This window comes from Paroedura picta, chromosome 2 (assembly GCF_049243985.1).
Source record: "Paroedura picta isolate Pp20150507F chromosome 2, Ppicta_v3.0, whole genome shotgun sequence".
NCBI classification, from domain to species: domain Eukaryota; kingdom Metazoa; phylum Chordata; class Lepidosauria; order Squamata; family Gekkonidae; genus Paroedura; species Paroedura picta.
The window spans coordinates 185,657,887-185,675,987 of record NC_135370.1 but is presented as its reverse complement, the minus strand read 5'-3'; the positions used below and the strand labels follow the sequence as shown (position 1 = coordinate 185,675,987).

The window sequence follows — 18,101 nt, the reverse complement described above, 5'->3', positions numbered from 1 at the left end:
GGCCCCTTCCAACTCTATGATTCTATGATTCTCAAGAGGGGCAGCCCCCAAGGTCTTGGGCAGCTATTGGTTTCTTTTTCATGCAGGGATCCAGAAGGCCCCTCGATCGGACTTTGACATGGCCTACGAGCGCGGTCGCATCTCCGTTTCTCTCCAGGAAGATGGCTCTGTCTCGCTATCCGGCTTTGCCCGCGTAGGTCCCCACTGCCCAGGGTTCTCTCCTGATATGCCTGTGGGAGGGTGAGCCCGCTGACCTTGGGCTTCAATGGGAGCTGGGCTAGCCAGAGGAAGCCGGAGGTGGGGTGGAAGGTCAGGAACATGCCGTGAACTGATGGGCATGGCTGCCCTGCTTCCATGGAGGTCTCCCTTCGTCTGCCTTCTGGGAGCATGCCCAAGCTCTTCCTCTTCATCCTCCTCTGCAGTCCGTCTCCCACGAGGCCCGGGAACGGAAGACGGTGACCGTCGAGGAACAGCCATCTGGGATCTACCACTACAACTACTGTGAGGACGGCTCGGCTGGTGGCGACTGCCTCTTTGGGCCCTACCAGGGCCGCCAGACCAGCGCCATCTTCGAGGCTGCCAAGCGAGAGCTGGTCAAGCTGATGAAAATTGAGGTAGAGACTCCTCCTCCGGGTGGGATTCCTCTTTCTCCCCGAAGCAGGGACCTGAGTAGAGCTGGCCCTGCCGGTGACGCTTGGGTGGGGGGGGGACCTGGATAGCGTTAGACGTGTGCAGCTATAGACCTGCTGCACTTAAACGTTATTTGTTTCTACTAAATATTGAATGGCAATAACGTCCCGCTCTCTTGCTGCCTTTTTAATGTCAAACAGTCTATTGACCTTAGGAGCTGGATGGGAAGTGATTTTACTTTATTTTCTGCTAGGGGATGTCTGCACTCCCCATCTTAACCCCCTCCAATGTTTTCAGTCCTGAACATTCGCCCTCAGGGGTGTTCTTGCCACAGCCCTGGCAGTGACAGTGGGGGGGGGGAGGGTTCTGTTTTGTGTCTGGTGGTATCTGGCCCTGGGAGGGCGTGCCCAGAGCCCTCGATCACAAGGCCTCCCAACCCCAAGGTGGAGGCTGCCTCTGGCAGACTCTTGAGTGCAGCAGTAGGAGCAGCTGCCACTTCCTGCGGGAGGCGAAGGGGGCTTTTGTGGACAGGGGCATTCCCTGCATTGCACAGGCCGCATGAATCTCATGGTGGACCTCTGCTCCAGATTAGGTAGACTACATATGGTGATTTTTGCTTTACATCACTAAATTTCTTTGGGAAATAACCTGGTTTAAAATACAATGCTATAATAATAATAATAATTATTATAATATCTCAGACCTGCATGTATGATTCTTTTGTGCAAAGGCCACAGGAAGGGGCAACCTTTCCCCCATCCACAGTGTCCTCCTCCTCCTCCTCCTCCTCCTCCTCCTTGCTTGGCAGTGGTCCTCCCTCCAGGTTGCATCTAGGCAGGGTTTTTCCTCCCTCTTCCCCTGGATCGGGCAGAGCTTTGATGAGAGGGCCTGGAAAGACGCAGGGAGGGGGAGGGGGCTGCAGGGCTTTTGCCCCCCCCCTCCCCCCCGGCCCTGGGCAACCGGAAGAAGAAGACCCGCAGCCTTTTGTTGCTCTGCTTAGCCTCTCCAGTACCTCAGTGTGCACCTTTAAGTGAAGCATTTAAATCAGCCTTCCCCCCTGCCCGAATGTGATCCTGCCGCTCTCCTCACAACAGGACTCCTCCTTGCTGAATAACCGGGTTTTGCTGCACCATGCCAAGGCTGGGACGGTGATTGCCCGGCAGGGGGACCAGGTAAGGAGGGTGCCCAGCAGCCAGCCTGGAGGGGGAGGGGGAGGGGGAGGGGGCTGGGGGCCGGCTGCTTCAGGGTTGTCTTTTTTAAAAATGTGCTTTGTGATGAGAATGCTGGGCGGGGGGGGGGGAGAGATGGGTAAGGGTGTGGCAGCAGAATCCAGCATAAGTCCAGCGGCCCCTCCGGAGAAAAGTTACTTGCTGTGCTCAACAGAATGGTGGCCGTGGGGAGTTTGGCTTCATCGAGGCATTCCGCATTCTCTCGCCCTCATGCCTGAATAAGGACAAGGGTTTCCCCCCCCCCCCCTTACAAGTGACTCACCCTTTATAGGTGCTAATCAGTTCAGCTATACCTTTATAAAGTCTCTGAACCGTTCTAATTGGGTTGGCTTAATGCGCGTGGCGCCTCCCTGGATTAGATATGATTTTATGTGACTCCAGCTGTGCCCAGCTGGCTTCCATTAGGAGTAGCTTTCCTTTGATTAGGTCCTGTTTCAGACTCGTGTCTTGTAATTTCATGTTTCATTGAGACTCCAGGTGGCTGGCATAGCTGCGAGAACAAAGCCATAAAGGCCAGCAGAATGCACACAGTCAGCAAAGCAGTAAAATGGGATGGCACAAGTCAGGGGCAATGAAATCATCATCAGAGAGCATAATAAATCCCATAAACTGGATTTCTCTAGTACAGAACAAGGATCCAGTAAGCTTCATTTCACAATAAGGGGGAGAAGTGAAAACAGTGCATCCTCCTGCACAAACGGAAATTGAGTTAATACAGCTATGCTTATGCAACAATCTAGCTATTTCCGGCCTATCTCTTTTTTAGGAAACGTAGTTTCAAGAGCTTAACCTCAGGTTCTATGTATGCCAGATCTGTCCCCTACGAGGAGTCCTGCTGGATCTTCCCAGGGCCCATCAAGTCCAGCCTTCTGTTTGTGCACTGGCTGAGCAGCTGCTTCCAGGACGGCCCTGAGGCAGAGCGAGGGGAGGGCCTCGGTTCTTGCAGCCACTATTAAGAGATCCTGCCTGGACCCCCTCACAAGGCCATTTTTAAAATCTGACTGTACAGTCAGTGCAGTATCCAGCTGTCCGGTATAAAGCCTACCCATGAGACCCGTGAAATAAGTGAAATAAGTGAAATAAGCACATGATATATAAAGCAATGGATGGACTCATAATTCCTTGAGAGAAACAGTTCTAGCTAACCAGGGAACCCACTTTAACACATTTATTTTTATTTAATGTTATGTTATTTCCTGCCTGCCTGGTGACCGCCCAGGTGACTAGCTGCAGTTTCACTTAATTGCCAGTTTAGCGTAATTCATTAGTCAGAAGCAGAGGGACTCCCCATGCAGGGAGGGGCCGTCCCTCAGGTATGTGGGCTCCAAACCTCCACGGGCATTTCTGTTTCGAACCAGCAGCTTCAATGGAATCCAGAAACAGGCAGACCCAGCAGTCTCCCGCATTCTGCACTGCTTGAGGTTCCTGCAGTGACTTTAAGTTCCCTCCACTCTCGTGAGAGCTTTGAACTCGGTGGTCCCTGCGGTGCTGCCACCGCTGCCTCCTCTGCTGGCCCTTGAGCCTCTTCCCAGGAAAGGCACTGCTGAAGTCGGCCTCCCTCTGATTTCTCTCCATGCTGGCTCTCCCATCAGGATGTCAGCCTGCACTTTGTGCTGTGGGGCTGCCTGCACGTTTACCAGCGGATGATTGACAAGGCTGAAGACGTGTGCCTCTTTTTGACTCAGCCGGGAGAGATGGTGGGCCAGCTGGCCGTGCTCACTGGAGAGCCACTGATCTTCACTATCAAGGCCAACCGAGACTGCACTTTCCTCAAGATCTCCAAGTCTGACTTCTACGAGTGGGTAACAGGCGTGTCGCGGTTGCTGTCTCGTGCGCTTGTTCTCCCCCAACATCTCCACCACCTGCATTGTCCTCTCTGACTGGCTTTGGACCTCTTTCTGCAGCACTGTCCTCCATTGCAGAGGCTCCCTTGGGGGCTGGAGCAGGAAGTGCCTTGTGCTGGAAGAACAGGCCCTGCCATGCAGAACAGGGATGTAGAAAGGAAGCAAGGACTCAGAGGCAAACCACAGCTCTCCATGGGCCAACTAGGACTCCAGGTCTCATACACCCCACCAGGCCATCCTTCCTTTCTTCTCCACCTTGCCAACAAAGGAGAGGGGAAATGAAAAGCCAAATTCCATTCTGAGCTCCAGGGTGGATCATTGGCTTGATATCAGGAGAACACTTTTCACAGTCAGATCAGCAGTGGAGTACGCTGCCTAAGGAGGTGGGGAGCTCCCCCTCACTGGCTATCTTCAAGCAGCAGCTGGACAGATCCTTCTCCTGGATGCTTGAGGCTGATCCTTGAACAAGGGGTGGGACTAGATGGTCTCTGGCCCCTTCCCACTCTAGGATTCTCTGAGTCTAGTTCAGCAGTGGAAGGGGCTGCCTAAGGAGGAGCTCCCCCTCACTGGCTGTCTTCAAGCAGTAGCTGGACAGATCCTTCTCCTGGATGCTTGAGGCTGATCCTGCACTGAGCAGGGGGTGGGACTAGATGGCCTGCATGGCCCCTTCCCACTCTAGGATTCTAGGAGTCTAATTCAGCAGTGGAAGGGGCTGCCTAAGGAGATGGGGAGCTCCCCCTCACTGGCTGTCTTCAAGCAGTAGCTGGACAGATCCTTCTCCTGGATGCTGGAGGCTGATCCTGCACTGAGCAGGGGGTGGGACTAGATGGCCTGCATGGCCCCTTCCCACTCTAGGATTCTAGGAGTCTAGTTCAGCAGGGGAAGGGGCTGCCTAAGGAGGTGGGGAGCTCCCCCTCACTGGCAGTCTTCAAGCAGAGGCTGGACAGATCCTTCTCTTGGATGCTTGAGGCTGATCCTATATTGAGCAGGGGGTGGGACTAGATGGCCTGGATGGCCCCTTTCTACTCTAGGATTCTAGACTTGGGATTCCATGTCGGCCACAGGAAGCTGGAAAGGAGAGGTTCCTGGAATTGACCTTCTCCTCCTGTTGTCAGCATAACGAGCTGAATGGCACTTGTTTATTATCATAGAGTTGGAAGGATCCTCCAGGGTCATCTAGTGCAATCCTCTGCACAGTGCAGTAATTTAATAAATAATGTACTAACTTTAATAACATGGCAGATGGCAAAAATCCAGCCTTTTGACATTTTAACCACAACACCTCTGACTAGTGTGGTTAAAACTGGTGCCAACTGTCCAAGCAAGCCTTTGCACCCAGCCAGCTCTGTGCCGCAGCTCTCTAGGGCTCCAGTTTTCAGCTGCCGCCTCAAGTTTGGGGCCCTGGCAAGCCTTGTCCTGGGACAGACAAGTGTTTCCACAGGCCTAATCATGGTAGTTTCAGGGTGTCTGTCCATCAGAGGACTGGCTTGCTGGGGGTTAACTGGAATCTTTTGCATGCTGCCTCTGGTAACCGGCAGCCCCGTCCGTTGTGCTCTGCTGCTAATGTAACTCTGCCTCTCCCAGGATTATGCGTGAGCAACCCAGCGTGGTGTTGAGTGTCGCTCACACAGTTGCCGCCCGCATGTCTCCCTTTGTGCGCCAGATGGATTTTGCTATTGACTGGATGGCCGTGGAAGCCGGGCGGGCCCTCTACAGGTGAGTGGGCTGGGCTCTCAGGCCCTCTCCTGCCTCATGCAAGGACAAGGACAGGGCAGGGAGATTGCCCTCCAGATGGGAATTTGGAGCCCTTCCTTGTGGCTTCATTCCCTGCTCTCTGCTGCAGTTGGACCTGGGGGTGAGAGGCAGATCCTGTATGGAGGTTAGAATCCCCAAAGTCACCCAGGGGGGGGGGCGGTGCAGTGACATACACACGTGCGCACACCTGTTGTCGTGTTGTGAGCGGTGGTGTCTAGCCCAGCTGGTGTTCATCCTCCTTTCCTCCTCTGTCCCTTTCCCCAGGCAAGGTGATAAGTCCGACTGCACCTACATTGTGCTCAATGGGCGCTTGCGCTCTGTGATCCAGAAGGGCAATGGCAAGAAGGAGCTGGTGGGGGAATATGGCCGCGGGGACCTCATTGGCGTGGTGAGTGCTGCTGGCCAGGGACAGGGGTGGAGGCTGGTGGCTGCTTGTCTTGACTTCGCTCCATGGGACTCATCAGCTCCCTTAGCTGCCTTGCTGGGATTTTCATGAAGGAAGATGCTTTTGCGTCCACCTCCTGTCTCTTGCCAGCGTCTTTTAACCGTAGGCAGCTGGTGGGGTTTGTGGGCTAGAAATGAGCTGTGGGGCCAACTCCTGGGGCTTTCACTTACCCATGGTTTGAGCACAGGGCAGGTAAGGAGACAGGGCACAGTGGTGGCCCAAGTTCAAGTCGGGAATCAGGGTCTGGCATTTTCGGGTCTCTGGGTACTGGGTGGGCTCAGTCTGCTGTCACAGGTCCCCACACTGAGCCCCGCTGAACACTTGGGGGAACGGGGATGCGTTGTGTTGCTACTGCAACTTACACCTATGCCAGCAGCCAGGAACTTGGGGGTGATCTTTGATGCCGGCCTGCTGGTGGAGGCTCAGGTCACGAAAGTAGCTCGGACGGTGTTCCTCCATCTATGCCAAGCACGGCTACCAGCACCCTACCTGTCCCCAGAACACCTGGCCACAATGATCCATGCAATGGTCACTTCCAGACTAGACTTCTGTAACTCGCTGTACATGGACCAACCCTTGTCCCTGACCTGGAAATGTCAACTGATACAAAATGCAGCTGCAAGGGTCCTCACTAGGTCATCGTGGAGGCAGTTGCATTGGTTGCCTGTTAGCTGCCGGATCAAGTTCAAGGTTTTGGTTTTGACCTTTCAGGCTATACACAGCCTTGGCTCCACCTATCTATGGGACCACTTATCTCCTTATGCCCCCTGCAGGGCTCTTCACCCTACGGGTATGAATTTGATGGTTGTCCCAGGCCACCAGGAAGCTCGCCTGGCCTCAGCCAGGGCCAGGGCCTTTTTGTTCCTGCCCCAACCTGGTAGAATGAGCTCCCGGAGGAGATCAGGGCCCTGATGGAGCACTCTGGGTTCTGCAGGGACTGCAAGATGGAGCTCTTCTGTCAGGCGTTCAGTTGAGGCCGGGGCGGAGACCAGGGTTATAAGATCTTGCATCCCTCCCCCCTTTTTGAAATCAGCCCCCACCCCCAGCTAACATCACCTGGGATCATCGACTGAGAGCAGCCGAGTTGGTAGTCCTCAGGGGAGGTTAGGATGCTTAGGGCTGATCCTGCGTTGAGCAGGGGGTGGGACTAGATGGCCTGTATGGCCCCTTCCAACTCTAGGATTCTGTGAGTTAGACCCAAAAGCACTCTTCCTTCATGAAAAGATCCACCTTGAGTCCCATGGAGCGAAGTTTTTATATTTCATGTAAACTTGCCATGAGCAAGCTGGGCTGAGAGTGGGAGGCCCGTTCCACTCGGGAGGAGCCAGTCTGTCAGGAACTTCTTTAGTTATATTTCACGTAAGAAAAAGAATAGGGACACCGTAGGACCACTGCGAGGACAAGAAAGTGAAATTATAGCAGATGATGAAGAGAGGGCTGAACTGCTTAACTCCTATTTCTCCTCAGTCTTCTCTTGTGAGGGAAATAGTGATCAACGTGGCAAAAACGTAACACAACACGGGGGACGGGAATGGTGGCCTAGGATCACTGTTGGGGCAGTTGAAAAGGGAGGTAGACAAACTGGAGTGTGTCCAGAGGAGGGCAACAAAGATGGTGAGGGGTTTGGAGACCAAGACGTATGAGGAAAGGTTGGGGGAGTTTGGTCTGTTTAGCTGGGAGAGGAGACGACTGAAAGGGGATTTGATAACCATCTTCAAGTATTTAAAAGGGTACCATATGTTCTCTCTTGCCCCAGAGGGACGGACCAGAACCAGTGGGATGAAATTAATTCAAAAGAAATTCCATCTAAACCTCTGGAAGAAGTTCCTGACAGTCAGAGCGGTTTCTCAGTGGAACAGGCTTCCTCGGGAGGTGGTGGGTTCTCTATCTCTGGAAGTTTGTAAACAGAGGCTGGAGAGCCATCTGACAGAGAGGCTGATTCTGTGAAGGCTCAAGGGGGTGGCAGGTGACAGTGGATGAGCCATTGCTCTGAGTGTCCTGCACAGTGCAGGGGGTTGGGCTACATCAGTGGTCCCCAACCCCCAGTCCGGGGACCGGGACCGGTCCATGGATCAGTCGGTACCAGGCCGCAACTCCTCCTTGTCCTCCCCAGCTGCTGCCTTGGGGGCTGCCCTGCCACTCTGCCGCTGGCTCACCTTTGGTGCTCTCTGGCAGCCACCACCATGGCAGGGGCTCCCCCTCAGCGTGGCACTGCGCAACTGCTGCTGGCAGCACCCCCCAGCGGGCGGCGGGAAGTCAGGGGCACCAGCGGGAAAACAAGTGGAGCAGGGGCTCAGGCCGCAGCGATGTCCCTCGGTAAAAGATTAGCCTCCCCCCCCCCCCCGGGCCTCAGTAAAATTGTCAAGCATTGACTGGTCCCTGGTGATAAAAAGGTTGGGGACCACTGGGCTACATGACCCTAGAGGTCCCTTCCAACTCTATTGTCCTATGATACTAAAGTTAGAAATCCTGTTGTTCTAAACTGGTTTTGCAGCAAACAAATCAGGGAAATGCCTCCTAATTCCTTGTTATTGATTGTGCTTTTTAAACTATCTTCTTAGTTTATTACAAAATGCATATGTGTATAATCCACTGTTTTACCTGTGAAAAGATTGGCCAACTGTTTTTCAAGGTTTTTTTATTTAAATAGGGTGTGTTTCCCTTTCCAAACTAGTTTAGGAGATAAATCAGCATTTATCAATTTAACAATATTTCTCAATGCTTCTGAAATCATTATCACCGGCTTTGATTTGATTCCCTGCTCCATCCCCACATGCAGCAAGCTGGGTGACCTTGGGCTCAACATAGCACTGAGAAAGCTGTTCTGACCAAGAAGTAATATCAGGGCTCTCTCAGCCTCACCCACCTCACAGGGTATCTGTTGTGGGGAGAGGGAAGGGAAGGTGACTGTAAGCCGCTTTGAGACTCCTTTGGGTAGAGAAAAGCAGCATATAAGAACCAACTCTTCTTCTTCTTCTTCAGTAATCTCAGGGCTCTCTCAGCCTCCCCTCCCTCACAGGGTGTCTGTTGCGGGGAGAGGAAAGGGAAGGTGAATGTAAGCCACTTTGAGACTCCTTCGGGTAGAGAATAGCGGCATATAAGAGCAACTCTTCTTCAGTAATCTCAGGGCTCTCTCAGCCTCACCTCCCTCACGGGGGGTCTGTGGTGGGGAGAGGAAAGGGAAGGCGAATGGAAGCTACTTTGAGACTCTTTCAGGTAGCGAAAAGCGGCATAAAAGAACCAGCTTTTCTTCTTCTTCAGTAATTTCAGGGCTCTCTCAGCCTCCCCTTCTTCACAGGGTGTCTGTTGTGGGGAGAGGAAGGAAACGCAATTGGAAGCCACTTTGAGACTCCTTTGGTCAGCATAAAATCCAATGCTTCTTCTAGAAATCTGACTATGATTAATCCATAAAATCTGGTGAAATTTTTTTAATATTCTAAAGCCAATAACCCGGTTGTGAACCCTCTTCCTCTTATGGACCTAGAAAAATATATTTTCTGCTTGAGACAGCTCACACTAAAACAAAACCAAGCAAATGTACAGTACAATGCTAAAAAACAAGTCTTCCTATTTCAATGTAAATAATGCAATCCAAGTCAATAACATATGCCAATAAAATAACCAGAAGAGACCCTGTTGGACACAAAAAATCACATAAGTGGAGTCATCTAAAGCAGTGGTCCCCAGCCCCCCTTCCGGGAACCAGGACTGGTCCGTGGATCAGTTGGTACCGGGCTGTAGCTCATAGAATCATAGAATCATAGAGTTGGAAGGGGCCATACAGACCATCTAGTCCAACCCCCTGCTCAATGCAGGATCAGCCCTAAGCATCCTAAAGCATCCAAGAAAAGTGTGTATCCAACCTTTGCTTGAAGACTTCCAGTGAGGGGGCACTCACCACCTCCTTAGGCAGCCTATTCCACTGCTGAACTACTCTGACTGAGAAAAACTTTTTCCTGATATCTAGCCTATATCGTTGTACTTGAAGTACAACGTTGTACTTGAAGCTCCTCCTTGTCCTCCTCCCCGGCTGCTTCCTCGGGGGCTGCCCTGCCACTCTGCCGACGGCTCACCTTTGGTGCTCTCCAGCGGACGCCATGGCTGGGGCTCCCCCACGGTGTGGCACTGTACAGCTGCTGCTGGCAGCGCCCCCCAGCAGGCGATGGGAAGTCTGGGGCGCCAGCGGGAAAGCAAGTGGAGAAGGGGCTCAGGCGGCAGCAACGTCCCTCAGCAAACGACTACCCCCCCCCCGTGGCCTGAGTAAAATTGTCAAGCGTTGACCGGTCCCCGGTGACAAAAAGGTTGGGGACCACTGATCTAAAGCCATGGTGGGGCTAGGAAGAGACCAAGAAGTCCCTGAGGAGTTCCAGAGCCTGAGTTCCAGAGCCTCGGCAATGAGAAATGTTTTGGCCTCGTGCTCAAGGGACAGTGAACAGCATGCTAGCACAGCAAGCCTCTCAAGGGGAAGGCTGTTCCCCAGAGCTCCCTGTGCCTGGTTGCCCCCCACCTGACCTGTCCTGGGCAGACAGGGGCACAGAGGACAGGGCCGGAAAAGAGAAACTCGGCCAGCAGACTGTGTGGCCTCCAACATCACTGCTCTCCTGTGCTTGGCTCCTGAACAAGAGAAGAGCGTTTTTAATCAATGGAACGGGGTTGTGGGGGGAAATGTAGAGGGATTTTTCATGACCTTGCTTTATTGCAGTGTTCTCTAATGTTGTTTTATTGCTTAGCTTTTTGTGTGTAATTCATTCTGGTTCTCCTACTGGTTTTTTTTAAATTGTGTCCTCTGCCTTTAGTCTCAGCAAGAGGTAGATTTTAAAGACCTGCACTGTTTGGCCTGGGCCTTGACTCCTGAGCTGCTTCTGCTAGGGGCCCTGAGGTCGGCGCTGCTGATGGTGACCTGCCCTTGTTGTGCCTTCAGGTGGAAGCCCTGACCCGCCAGGCCCGAGCCACCACCGTCCATGCTGTGCGGGACACAGAGCTGGCCAAGCTGCCGGAAGGGACCCTCAATAACATCAAGCGGCGGTACCCGCAGGTGGGTGAGCAGCAGTGTTGGGCTTCCAGGCATTACCAGACCTCTGCATTTTGCTCAGCTGAAGGGCTCTGAGGCAGAAGCCACAGAAATAAACACAAACTTCTTCACAGACACAGAAGAGAGAGAGAGAGAGAGAGAGACTGCAATGGCAAACAGCATCAGAACCAAAGAGAATTGGGAGCCTAATTTAAGTTTAGGGGCATCACACCACTGGAAACAGACTGGATGCATCTGTGAGGACAGGAGAGGTTTCCATTCCCCACAAGGCTTGCCTTGCATTCTTTTTTTCAAGAACGGACCCTGTCAGGTGTTCTTTTAATTTAAAACTGATTTGCCAAAAAACTCCTTTTGGCTGCCGACACTTTTTAGGACCAAACAAGAACAGCAAAAAACAGGCACCGCTTGATGCCAGGATCCCCGAGGAGGAAGGCGTCCCTTGGGCGAGCCAGCCGAAGTCCTGGCTTGCTAGCCGGCAGCCTCCGTCCTGCTGGACTGATTGGCCAGTGGCCGTTCTGCACGCATTGGAGTAGATAACGTCGGAGGTCCCTTCCCACTCTGTGCTTCTGTGAGAGAGTGGAGATTTCATGCAGTGGCTGAGATGTGGGGGAAGGGCTCTGAAAAGGCCAGGAGTAGCAGTTGAATTCTGGCCAGGCAGGCCCTGCCCCCCCCCCATGGGGCTGTGAGGGAGTAGGATACAACAAACGCCCCGGATGGATAGCTGTTGCTCTTGGCTTCCTTGTCTGACCAGACTGCGGCTATTCACTTGTGCCCTGAAACATGCCTGTCCTTTTCCCAGGTTGTGACTCGTCTCATCCATCTCCTGAGCCAGAAGATCCTGGGGAATTTGCAGCAGTTGCGTGGCCCTTTCCGAGGTGAGCATCTTGGTCTTGAGGCTTGCGTCCTCCTCCGGCTTCCTGTTCCAGAATGTCTCCAGGGCATTGTGTCCCATTGGGGGGGGGGGGGCGGTGCATGGTGCATTGGGCCCATGGCAGCAGATTCAGGGCCTTGGACTTCAGAGGCAGTCAGGATGTGGATGTGTCTCTTGCAGGGCCCAGCCTCAGCGTGGCCTCCAGCTCAGAGCTGACAAACCCGGCCAGCAACCTGTCCACGGTGGCCGTCCTGCCGGTGTGTGACGACGTGCCCACAGCAGCCTTCACCCTGGAGCTAAAACATGCCTTGAATGCCATTGGTGAGCTCTGCTGCTGGCTTAGCCTCGCTTCCCTTTACAGGAATGTGTCTAAAAAACAAGTTGATAAAAACGTCTGCTGTTCATTCAGTTGAGGACATTCTGTTAAAAACAGGACAAAATGTTGTAAACTGTCCCAAGCCTATGAGGGAAGGGCAGTATAAAAATGTAATAAAAATATAAAATTAACACGAAAGGAGAACAAAAAAAGGCAATATCAAATAGAAGAAACAATTAAATAAGACATAGAAGGATTAATCCCACACTAAAGCTCCTCATGTTGGTTCCATAAAGTATAAGCCTGTTCCCCTGAGGAACCGCTCTAACTGTTAGGAACTAATTCCGGATGTTTAGCTGAAAACCTTTGGATGGGGACCCAAAACAGGTGCAGCGAAATAGTGGAATAAATGGGGCAAAGGGTTCTCTCCTGGAAGATCACTTGAGAGGGTGGCCCTGTCGGCCTGCAGGAGAAGAGCCAGATTCAAGCAGAGCAGCCCCTGAGATTCCAACTGGATGTTCAGTGTGTGATCCTTTGAGGGGCAAGGCTGACCTTTGGCCCTCGAAAGCTGCCACCCAGACCGTCTGGTTGGTCTCCCTGGTGCCCCCACACTCTGAGCGCCCTCTCTTCTCGGGATGCACACCCTGTACTTCTGCCTCCTTCACTGCGGCCCATTTTGTTTTGGTTCCACAGGCCCCACCCTGTTGCTCACCAGTGATGTCATTCGAGCCCGGCTTGGGGCCTCGGCACTGGACAGGTACTCAGTGAGTGTGAGCGTCAGAATGCGGGGCATTGGGGGGAAGGGAAGAAGCCCTAGGGGGTGGGTTGGAGCGTCTTGACAGTCACCATTTGGAGTGTGGTAGGGTTTTTTTTTTTTAATCCGTCTTCAGAAAAGTCACGTTCTGTCACTCAAAGAATTTCTGCTTATGAAGCACCAGGAAGCAAAGGCTCAAGGAGGTGGCAGGTGACAGTAGATGAGCAACTGGGATGTGAGTGTCCTGCGTTGAGCAGGGGGTTTGACGAGATGACCCAGGAGGTCCCTTACAACTCTGTTATTCTATGATTCTAAAACCCATTTCGCAAGCTCTGCTTGGCCTCGAAGTACAGGCATACTGTGAGCTTTCTGCCATGACAGACTCTTTCATTTTGCTTGCTAGTTTTATCTAAAGATTAGACTGACACTGTTTTACACAGAGAGTAATAAAAATGTGGAATTCATTCCCAGAGGATATAGTGATGGCCACAGGAATAGACATCTCTCAGAGGGGATTAGAGAGGTTCATGGAGTTTGGATAAGTCTATCCATGGCTGCAAGGGGAAGGCTAGAGGGACTGGTTGGCTGCTGTGTGAGGTGGGGGTCTGATCCTGCGGGGCTCTTCTGATGTCATTCATGTTCCAGCTCACATGCCATCCTGTGCAATTTTTCTTTCTTATTCTCCAGTTGTCTCCATTTGCCATCTTCAGGGCTCCCCTGCTCACGTTCCTCTGTGCTGCAACACCAGCAGTCCTTCTAATCCAGTGGAGCCCTGGAGAGTCAATAAACAGGACATGGAGGCTAAGCCCCCCCCCCAATGCTGCCCCTGTATACAGTGGTGTCCTTTTGTGGTGTTGTGGCTAGGAGTGGCAGCCTCTGATCTGGAGGACCAGGTTTGCTTCCCCACTCCTCCTCCACATGTAGCCAGCTGGGAGACCTTGGGCCAGTCCCAGTTCTCTCAGAGCTCTCTCAGCCCCACCTGCCTCATAGGGTGTCTGTTGTGGGAAGAGGAAGGGAAGGCATTTGGAAGCCACTCCTTCGGGTAGTGAAAAGCAGGATACAAAATGGCAGCTCTTCTTCTTTGCCATGGCCCTCGATAGACCCTCCCCTCCAGGCATCTAATTCCCTCCAAATCCCATCAGTGATTGTGGCCATTCCTGAGTCAGTTGGCAAGGAAGCCAAGGAAATGCAAGAGGGCTTGACTCTTATAATCATCCCCCCTCTCCCACCCACCCCATGCCTCTTGAGTGCTGGTTGGTGTATTATTTATTTATTTATAATGGCTTGCAACTCTTTTCTGCCCTCCCTCTGTGGACTCGGGGAAGATTGCAACAGGATAAAATTGCATAGGTAAAATATAAAACTACCATTTAATGTTATTAAAACATTAAAACAAGAATCTAATTACTAGATTTGCCCATTCTCTCTCACTCTAATGGGAAAAGGTAGGAGGAAGTTCAAATAGAACCCTTTATTTGGAGTGTAGTTTGGTGGATTTCTGGCAGGGAGGCCAGCGGTTTCAGGGGTTCTTTTAGACCAGAGCTGTCGGCCTGGCAGAAGAGCTCCATCTACAAGCCCTGCGGCACAGAGTAAGGTCCTGCAGGGCTCTGCTCTCATTTGGCAGATCATTCCACCAGGCTGGGGCCAAATTGATCTCCTTGTGGCCAGGGATTGGTTGAGGCCAATTTGACCTCCTTGGGGCCAGGGTTTCTGAACAGGTTTTCCTTACTAGATCTTAAGACTGTTTGGGGGACATGTGGGGTTGGTCCAGTCCAAAAGGGAAACCGCCTTCTGTCTGTCTGTTCTCCCTTCAGCATCCATGAATATCGCCTCTCTGGCTGGCTGGCCCAGCAAGAAGACATCCACCGCATTGTCTTGTACCAGACGGACTACACCCTGACCCCCTGGACAGTGCGCTGCATCCGGCAGGCAGACTGCATCCTCATTGTGGGCCTGGGGGACCAGGAACCCATGTTGGGCGAGGTAAATAGGAAGTCAGCCTGGGAAAAGAGCAGTCTCCTGGGGCAGGGGCAGGGTGGAGCTCAGGAGGTCATTTCTGGCCTGCTGCTTTGGAGCTGCATGACTAGATGTTGCTAGGCTAGTCCTGACCGAAGAGGGACCGTTGAGATCCATAAGGATCCTGAGGCCACTGGGTCATGGGCTGGGACTGGCTTCTCTGACAAGGTGCTCGTGTTCAAGAACAAAGGGAATTGTGGTTGATTTCTTTGCTTTTTTGTTGTTTATGTATTTGCATTATTTGTGGCCTGCATTTCTCACTGGGACTCCAGGTGGGCTACACAGCATGTAATAATGCCATTTCCCAGATGTCCCATAAGGAAAGGCCTAGGATTAGAGCTGCAAAAATTAGAAACAATGCCAAGCCCCTCTCCCTCGGAAAACACAGCCACAGCAGGAAGAGTCAGACTGCTGCCCCCCTACTGCCCCCCCCCACCAGTTGTCTCACTGCCCCACTGGATCCTTCCTCCGCCACCCACCACCCCAGGAGGCATTCTGCCCACTGTGGCCAACCGTAGGGTAGAGCAGAGTTTGCACCCGCTAGCACCTTTAAGACCAGCCCAGGTGTACTCGAGGTGCCCTTGAACTCCAGCTTTGCTGCTTCAGAGCAACCCACCTGCTCATTTGAATCGACCTGGCAGCCTGCAGGGTTGCTGTGGGCAAGGTGGACTCCGGGCAGTCCCTGGCTCACCGCCTTCTTGTCTCTTCCTCGTTTGCCACTTGTAGTTGCTGATCAGCTAGCAGCAGAGGTGCTGTTGGCCTTTGGGGGAACCAGTCCTGCTCTATCCAGTCCAGTCAAGGGTGGCAGAGTCCCTCAGTGTCGTGGTTCGGTCCTTGGTGGCTGGGGAACCGGACCGAACCCCGCCATCAGAGGCGCCCGCGATCACGGAGGTAGGGCATGGTGATCATAGGCAAGCCGGCAGCTGGGCGCCCCACCCGATCGTTGAGGTGGCAATGGCCGCTAAAGAACCTCAATGTCCCCCTCCACCTTTTGACAAGGGCCCGGAGATGGCCCTTTGTTCCAGGAAAATGGGCCATCAGGAACCCCGGAAAACCTCGCATATGTGCATGAGTCATGATTGTATCAGCATGTTCCCTCCGCAAGTACTGGGTGGGGCAATACAGCCTAAGGAGGTGGGTTTTGTATAAAAGGGAGCTTCCACCTGGAGTTCGGTGGAAGCTCTTACTCCATACCAGCGGACTCCACGTTGCTGAAATAAAGCTTGTTCCTGTTGTATCGTTCACCAGGCCTGGCGTGACGTTTTCTTCAAAGGGGCACCCTGGTTTTTCAGTTAGCAAGCGGGTCCCCGACATCGTAAGAGCTTCCACCGAACTCCAGGGTCGGCATCGCATCCGAGCGCTTATCGGGACGGATCCAGAGATGGCGTTTTCAAGCAACGGGGCGGTCTCGACCCCCACGAACCCCGGGAACATGAGTTTAATGTCCCCGGGAGATTTCCTCCGAAAATCGGGGGGCCAGGAGCAGCTGTCCGGGACCCCGAGACCCTTGGCAGCGGCGGCCAAGGGAAGGCGCCGGGCCATGGGGTTCCCAAGCACGGCGGGGAGCGCGCCGAGGTCTGGGGGGTTGGCCCCAACCTGGGACACCCAGCTGAGGCAGGCGCTTCGCCCGGTAGGACCTGAGGAATCCCTAGAGGACCTGCGGCGGGCCATGGCGGACTTGGCCAGGCGCTTGCAGGCAGCTGAAGCCCGTGAGCAAGCTCGGGCCGGGCCCGGAGGGACTGGTAATACAACGGCGGAGGGGATCGCGTCGAGTGAGGACGTCTCCAGCGACGAGGACGAGCCCGGCACTGGTGAGCGGGCCCCGGACCCCGACCCGGAGCAGTTTTCAGTCCCGAGTAGGCGAGACGGCCAGCGGAGAGGCGAGACAGCAGAGGATCTCGGGGGAGCGGGTGAGCCGACGGGGCGGCGAGAGCCGGACCAACGCAGGAGCGACGTGCAAGGCAGGGAGCGGCACGGCGTCGTTGGGCAAGTTGGTAGCCGGTGGAGCGGAGCAGGACGAGACGGCGGACGCCGAGAATCCCGGATCCGGAGGGGGTCGGACTACTCTCCAAAACGTTCCCCCCCAGAGCTTAAGGCGCGTTTCGACGGGACGCCGGACGACCTCCCGCAGTTCCTCCTCCACGCGCTGACGCATGCCCGGAGGTATGGAGACCGGTATGAGGACTCCGAGGACTTGGTCTGGGGGGTGGCCTCGTGTCTCCAGGGCAAGGCGGGTCAGTGGTACCTAGGGTTGGCCGAGCGCGGCGACCCGGCAACTCGGGACCTGCAGGACTTCGTGGTCGCGCTCCGCCGACGATTCCAGGACCCCCAGGCTGAGGACAAGGCAAAGAGTCGGATCAAGGGACTTCGACAGGGTACTAGGGGGGTTATGGACTATATAGACATTTTCCGGAGGGAAGCAGGCAAGGTGTTCTCCTGGAACGAGGAGACCCAAATCGAGTACTTCCGGGAGGGCCTTAACCCGAAGCTTAGGGAATGGGCCGTGATCAAGGGGACGGAAGAAGATCTGTCTACACTGGAGGGGTGGTGTTTTGTGGTCGCCAAGCTGGAAGCCAGCCTGGGTTGGGCCGCCGCACCCCCCCGGGAGGCCAAAGGCGGGTCAGCCGAGGCGCCGAGACCGGGCCCCGACAACTCTCCCGCCCCAAACGACCCCCGAACCCCGAGCGGGAAAGGAGACGCCGGGAAGGTCTGTGCCTGAAATGCGGGGGGTCAGGACATTTCGCAGCAGCGTGCCAACGGCAAGGGGGGGAGGACCGCGGGCTCTCCCAGGGGGGAGGTGCGACACGCCCCCAGCAGGCACGCCGGGCGGAGGACCTCCGCAACGAACCGGGAAGCGCCCAGGCGACGGGAAACGGCCAGGACCTGCTGTAGACGGCGCCGGGCAGCAGGTCCCGCGGTGCGAGGGAAAACCCCTACAGCATGAGGCGCGACCTCCGAACGTGGTAATTTTAGAGCTCCGGAACCCGGAGAACGGACTAAGTTGGGTGGGGGAGGCTCTTTTGGACTCTGGATGCGACCACAGCATGGTCCACCCCCAGATAGCCCGGGCTTTGGGGCTACCGAAGCGCATTCGGAAGGTTCCCCTGGTTTTCGTCCAGATGGACGGCAGCCCGATTCAGGGGGGACCTTTCGGGGAGGAGGTGGGTCCTATCGCCATCCACATAGGGGACCACCAAGAGCTGCGGTGG

At 54.2% G+C, this 18,101-nt stretch overlaps 1 protein-coding gene across 16 annotated transcripts in view; it reads left to right on the top strand.

The window, feature by feature from the left end:
* Nucleotides 1–18,101, top strand: part of PNPLA6 (patatin like domain 6, lysophospholipase) — a 102,322-nt gene that overhangs the window by 26,861 nt on the left and 57,360 nt on the right. For all 16 annotated transcript variants that reach the window (XR_013228627.1, XR_013228628.1, XR_013228629.1 and 13 more), the window contains exons 13-23: nt 87–193; nt 423–614; nt 1,725–1,802; nt 3,452–3,657; nt 5,288–5,419; nt 5,723–5,846; nt 10,825–10,938; nt 11,735–11,810; nt 11,987–12,127; nt 12,816–12,879; nt 14,691–14,859. Coding sequence is in view for 12 of the 16 variants with exons in the window: in XM_077324159.1 (XP_077180274.1) it covers nt 87–193; nt 423–614; nt 1,725–1,802; nt 3,452–3,657; nt 5,288–5,419; nt 5,723–5,846; nt 10,825–10,938; nt 11,735–11,810; nt 11,987–12,127; nt 12,816–12,879; nt 14,691–14,859 (1,403 nt within the window). In the remaining 4 variants the exon portion in view is untranslated. The remainder of the gene's footprint in view (nt 1–86; nt 194–422; nt 615–1,724; nt 1,803–3,451; nt 3,658–5,287; nt 5,420–5,722; nt 5,847–10,824; nt 10,939–11,734; nt 11,811–11,986; nt 12,128–12,815; nt 12,880–14,690; nt 14,860–18,101) is intronic.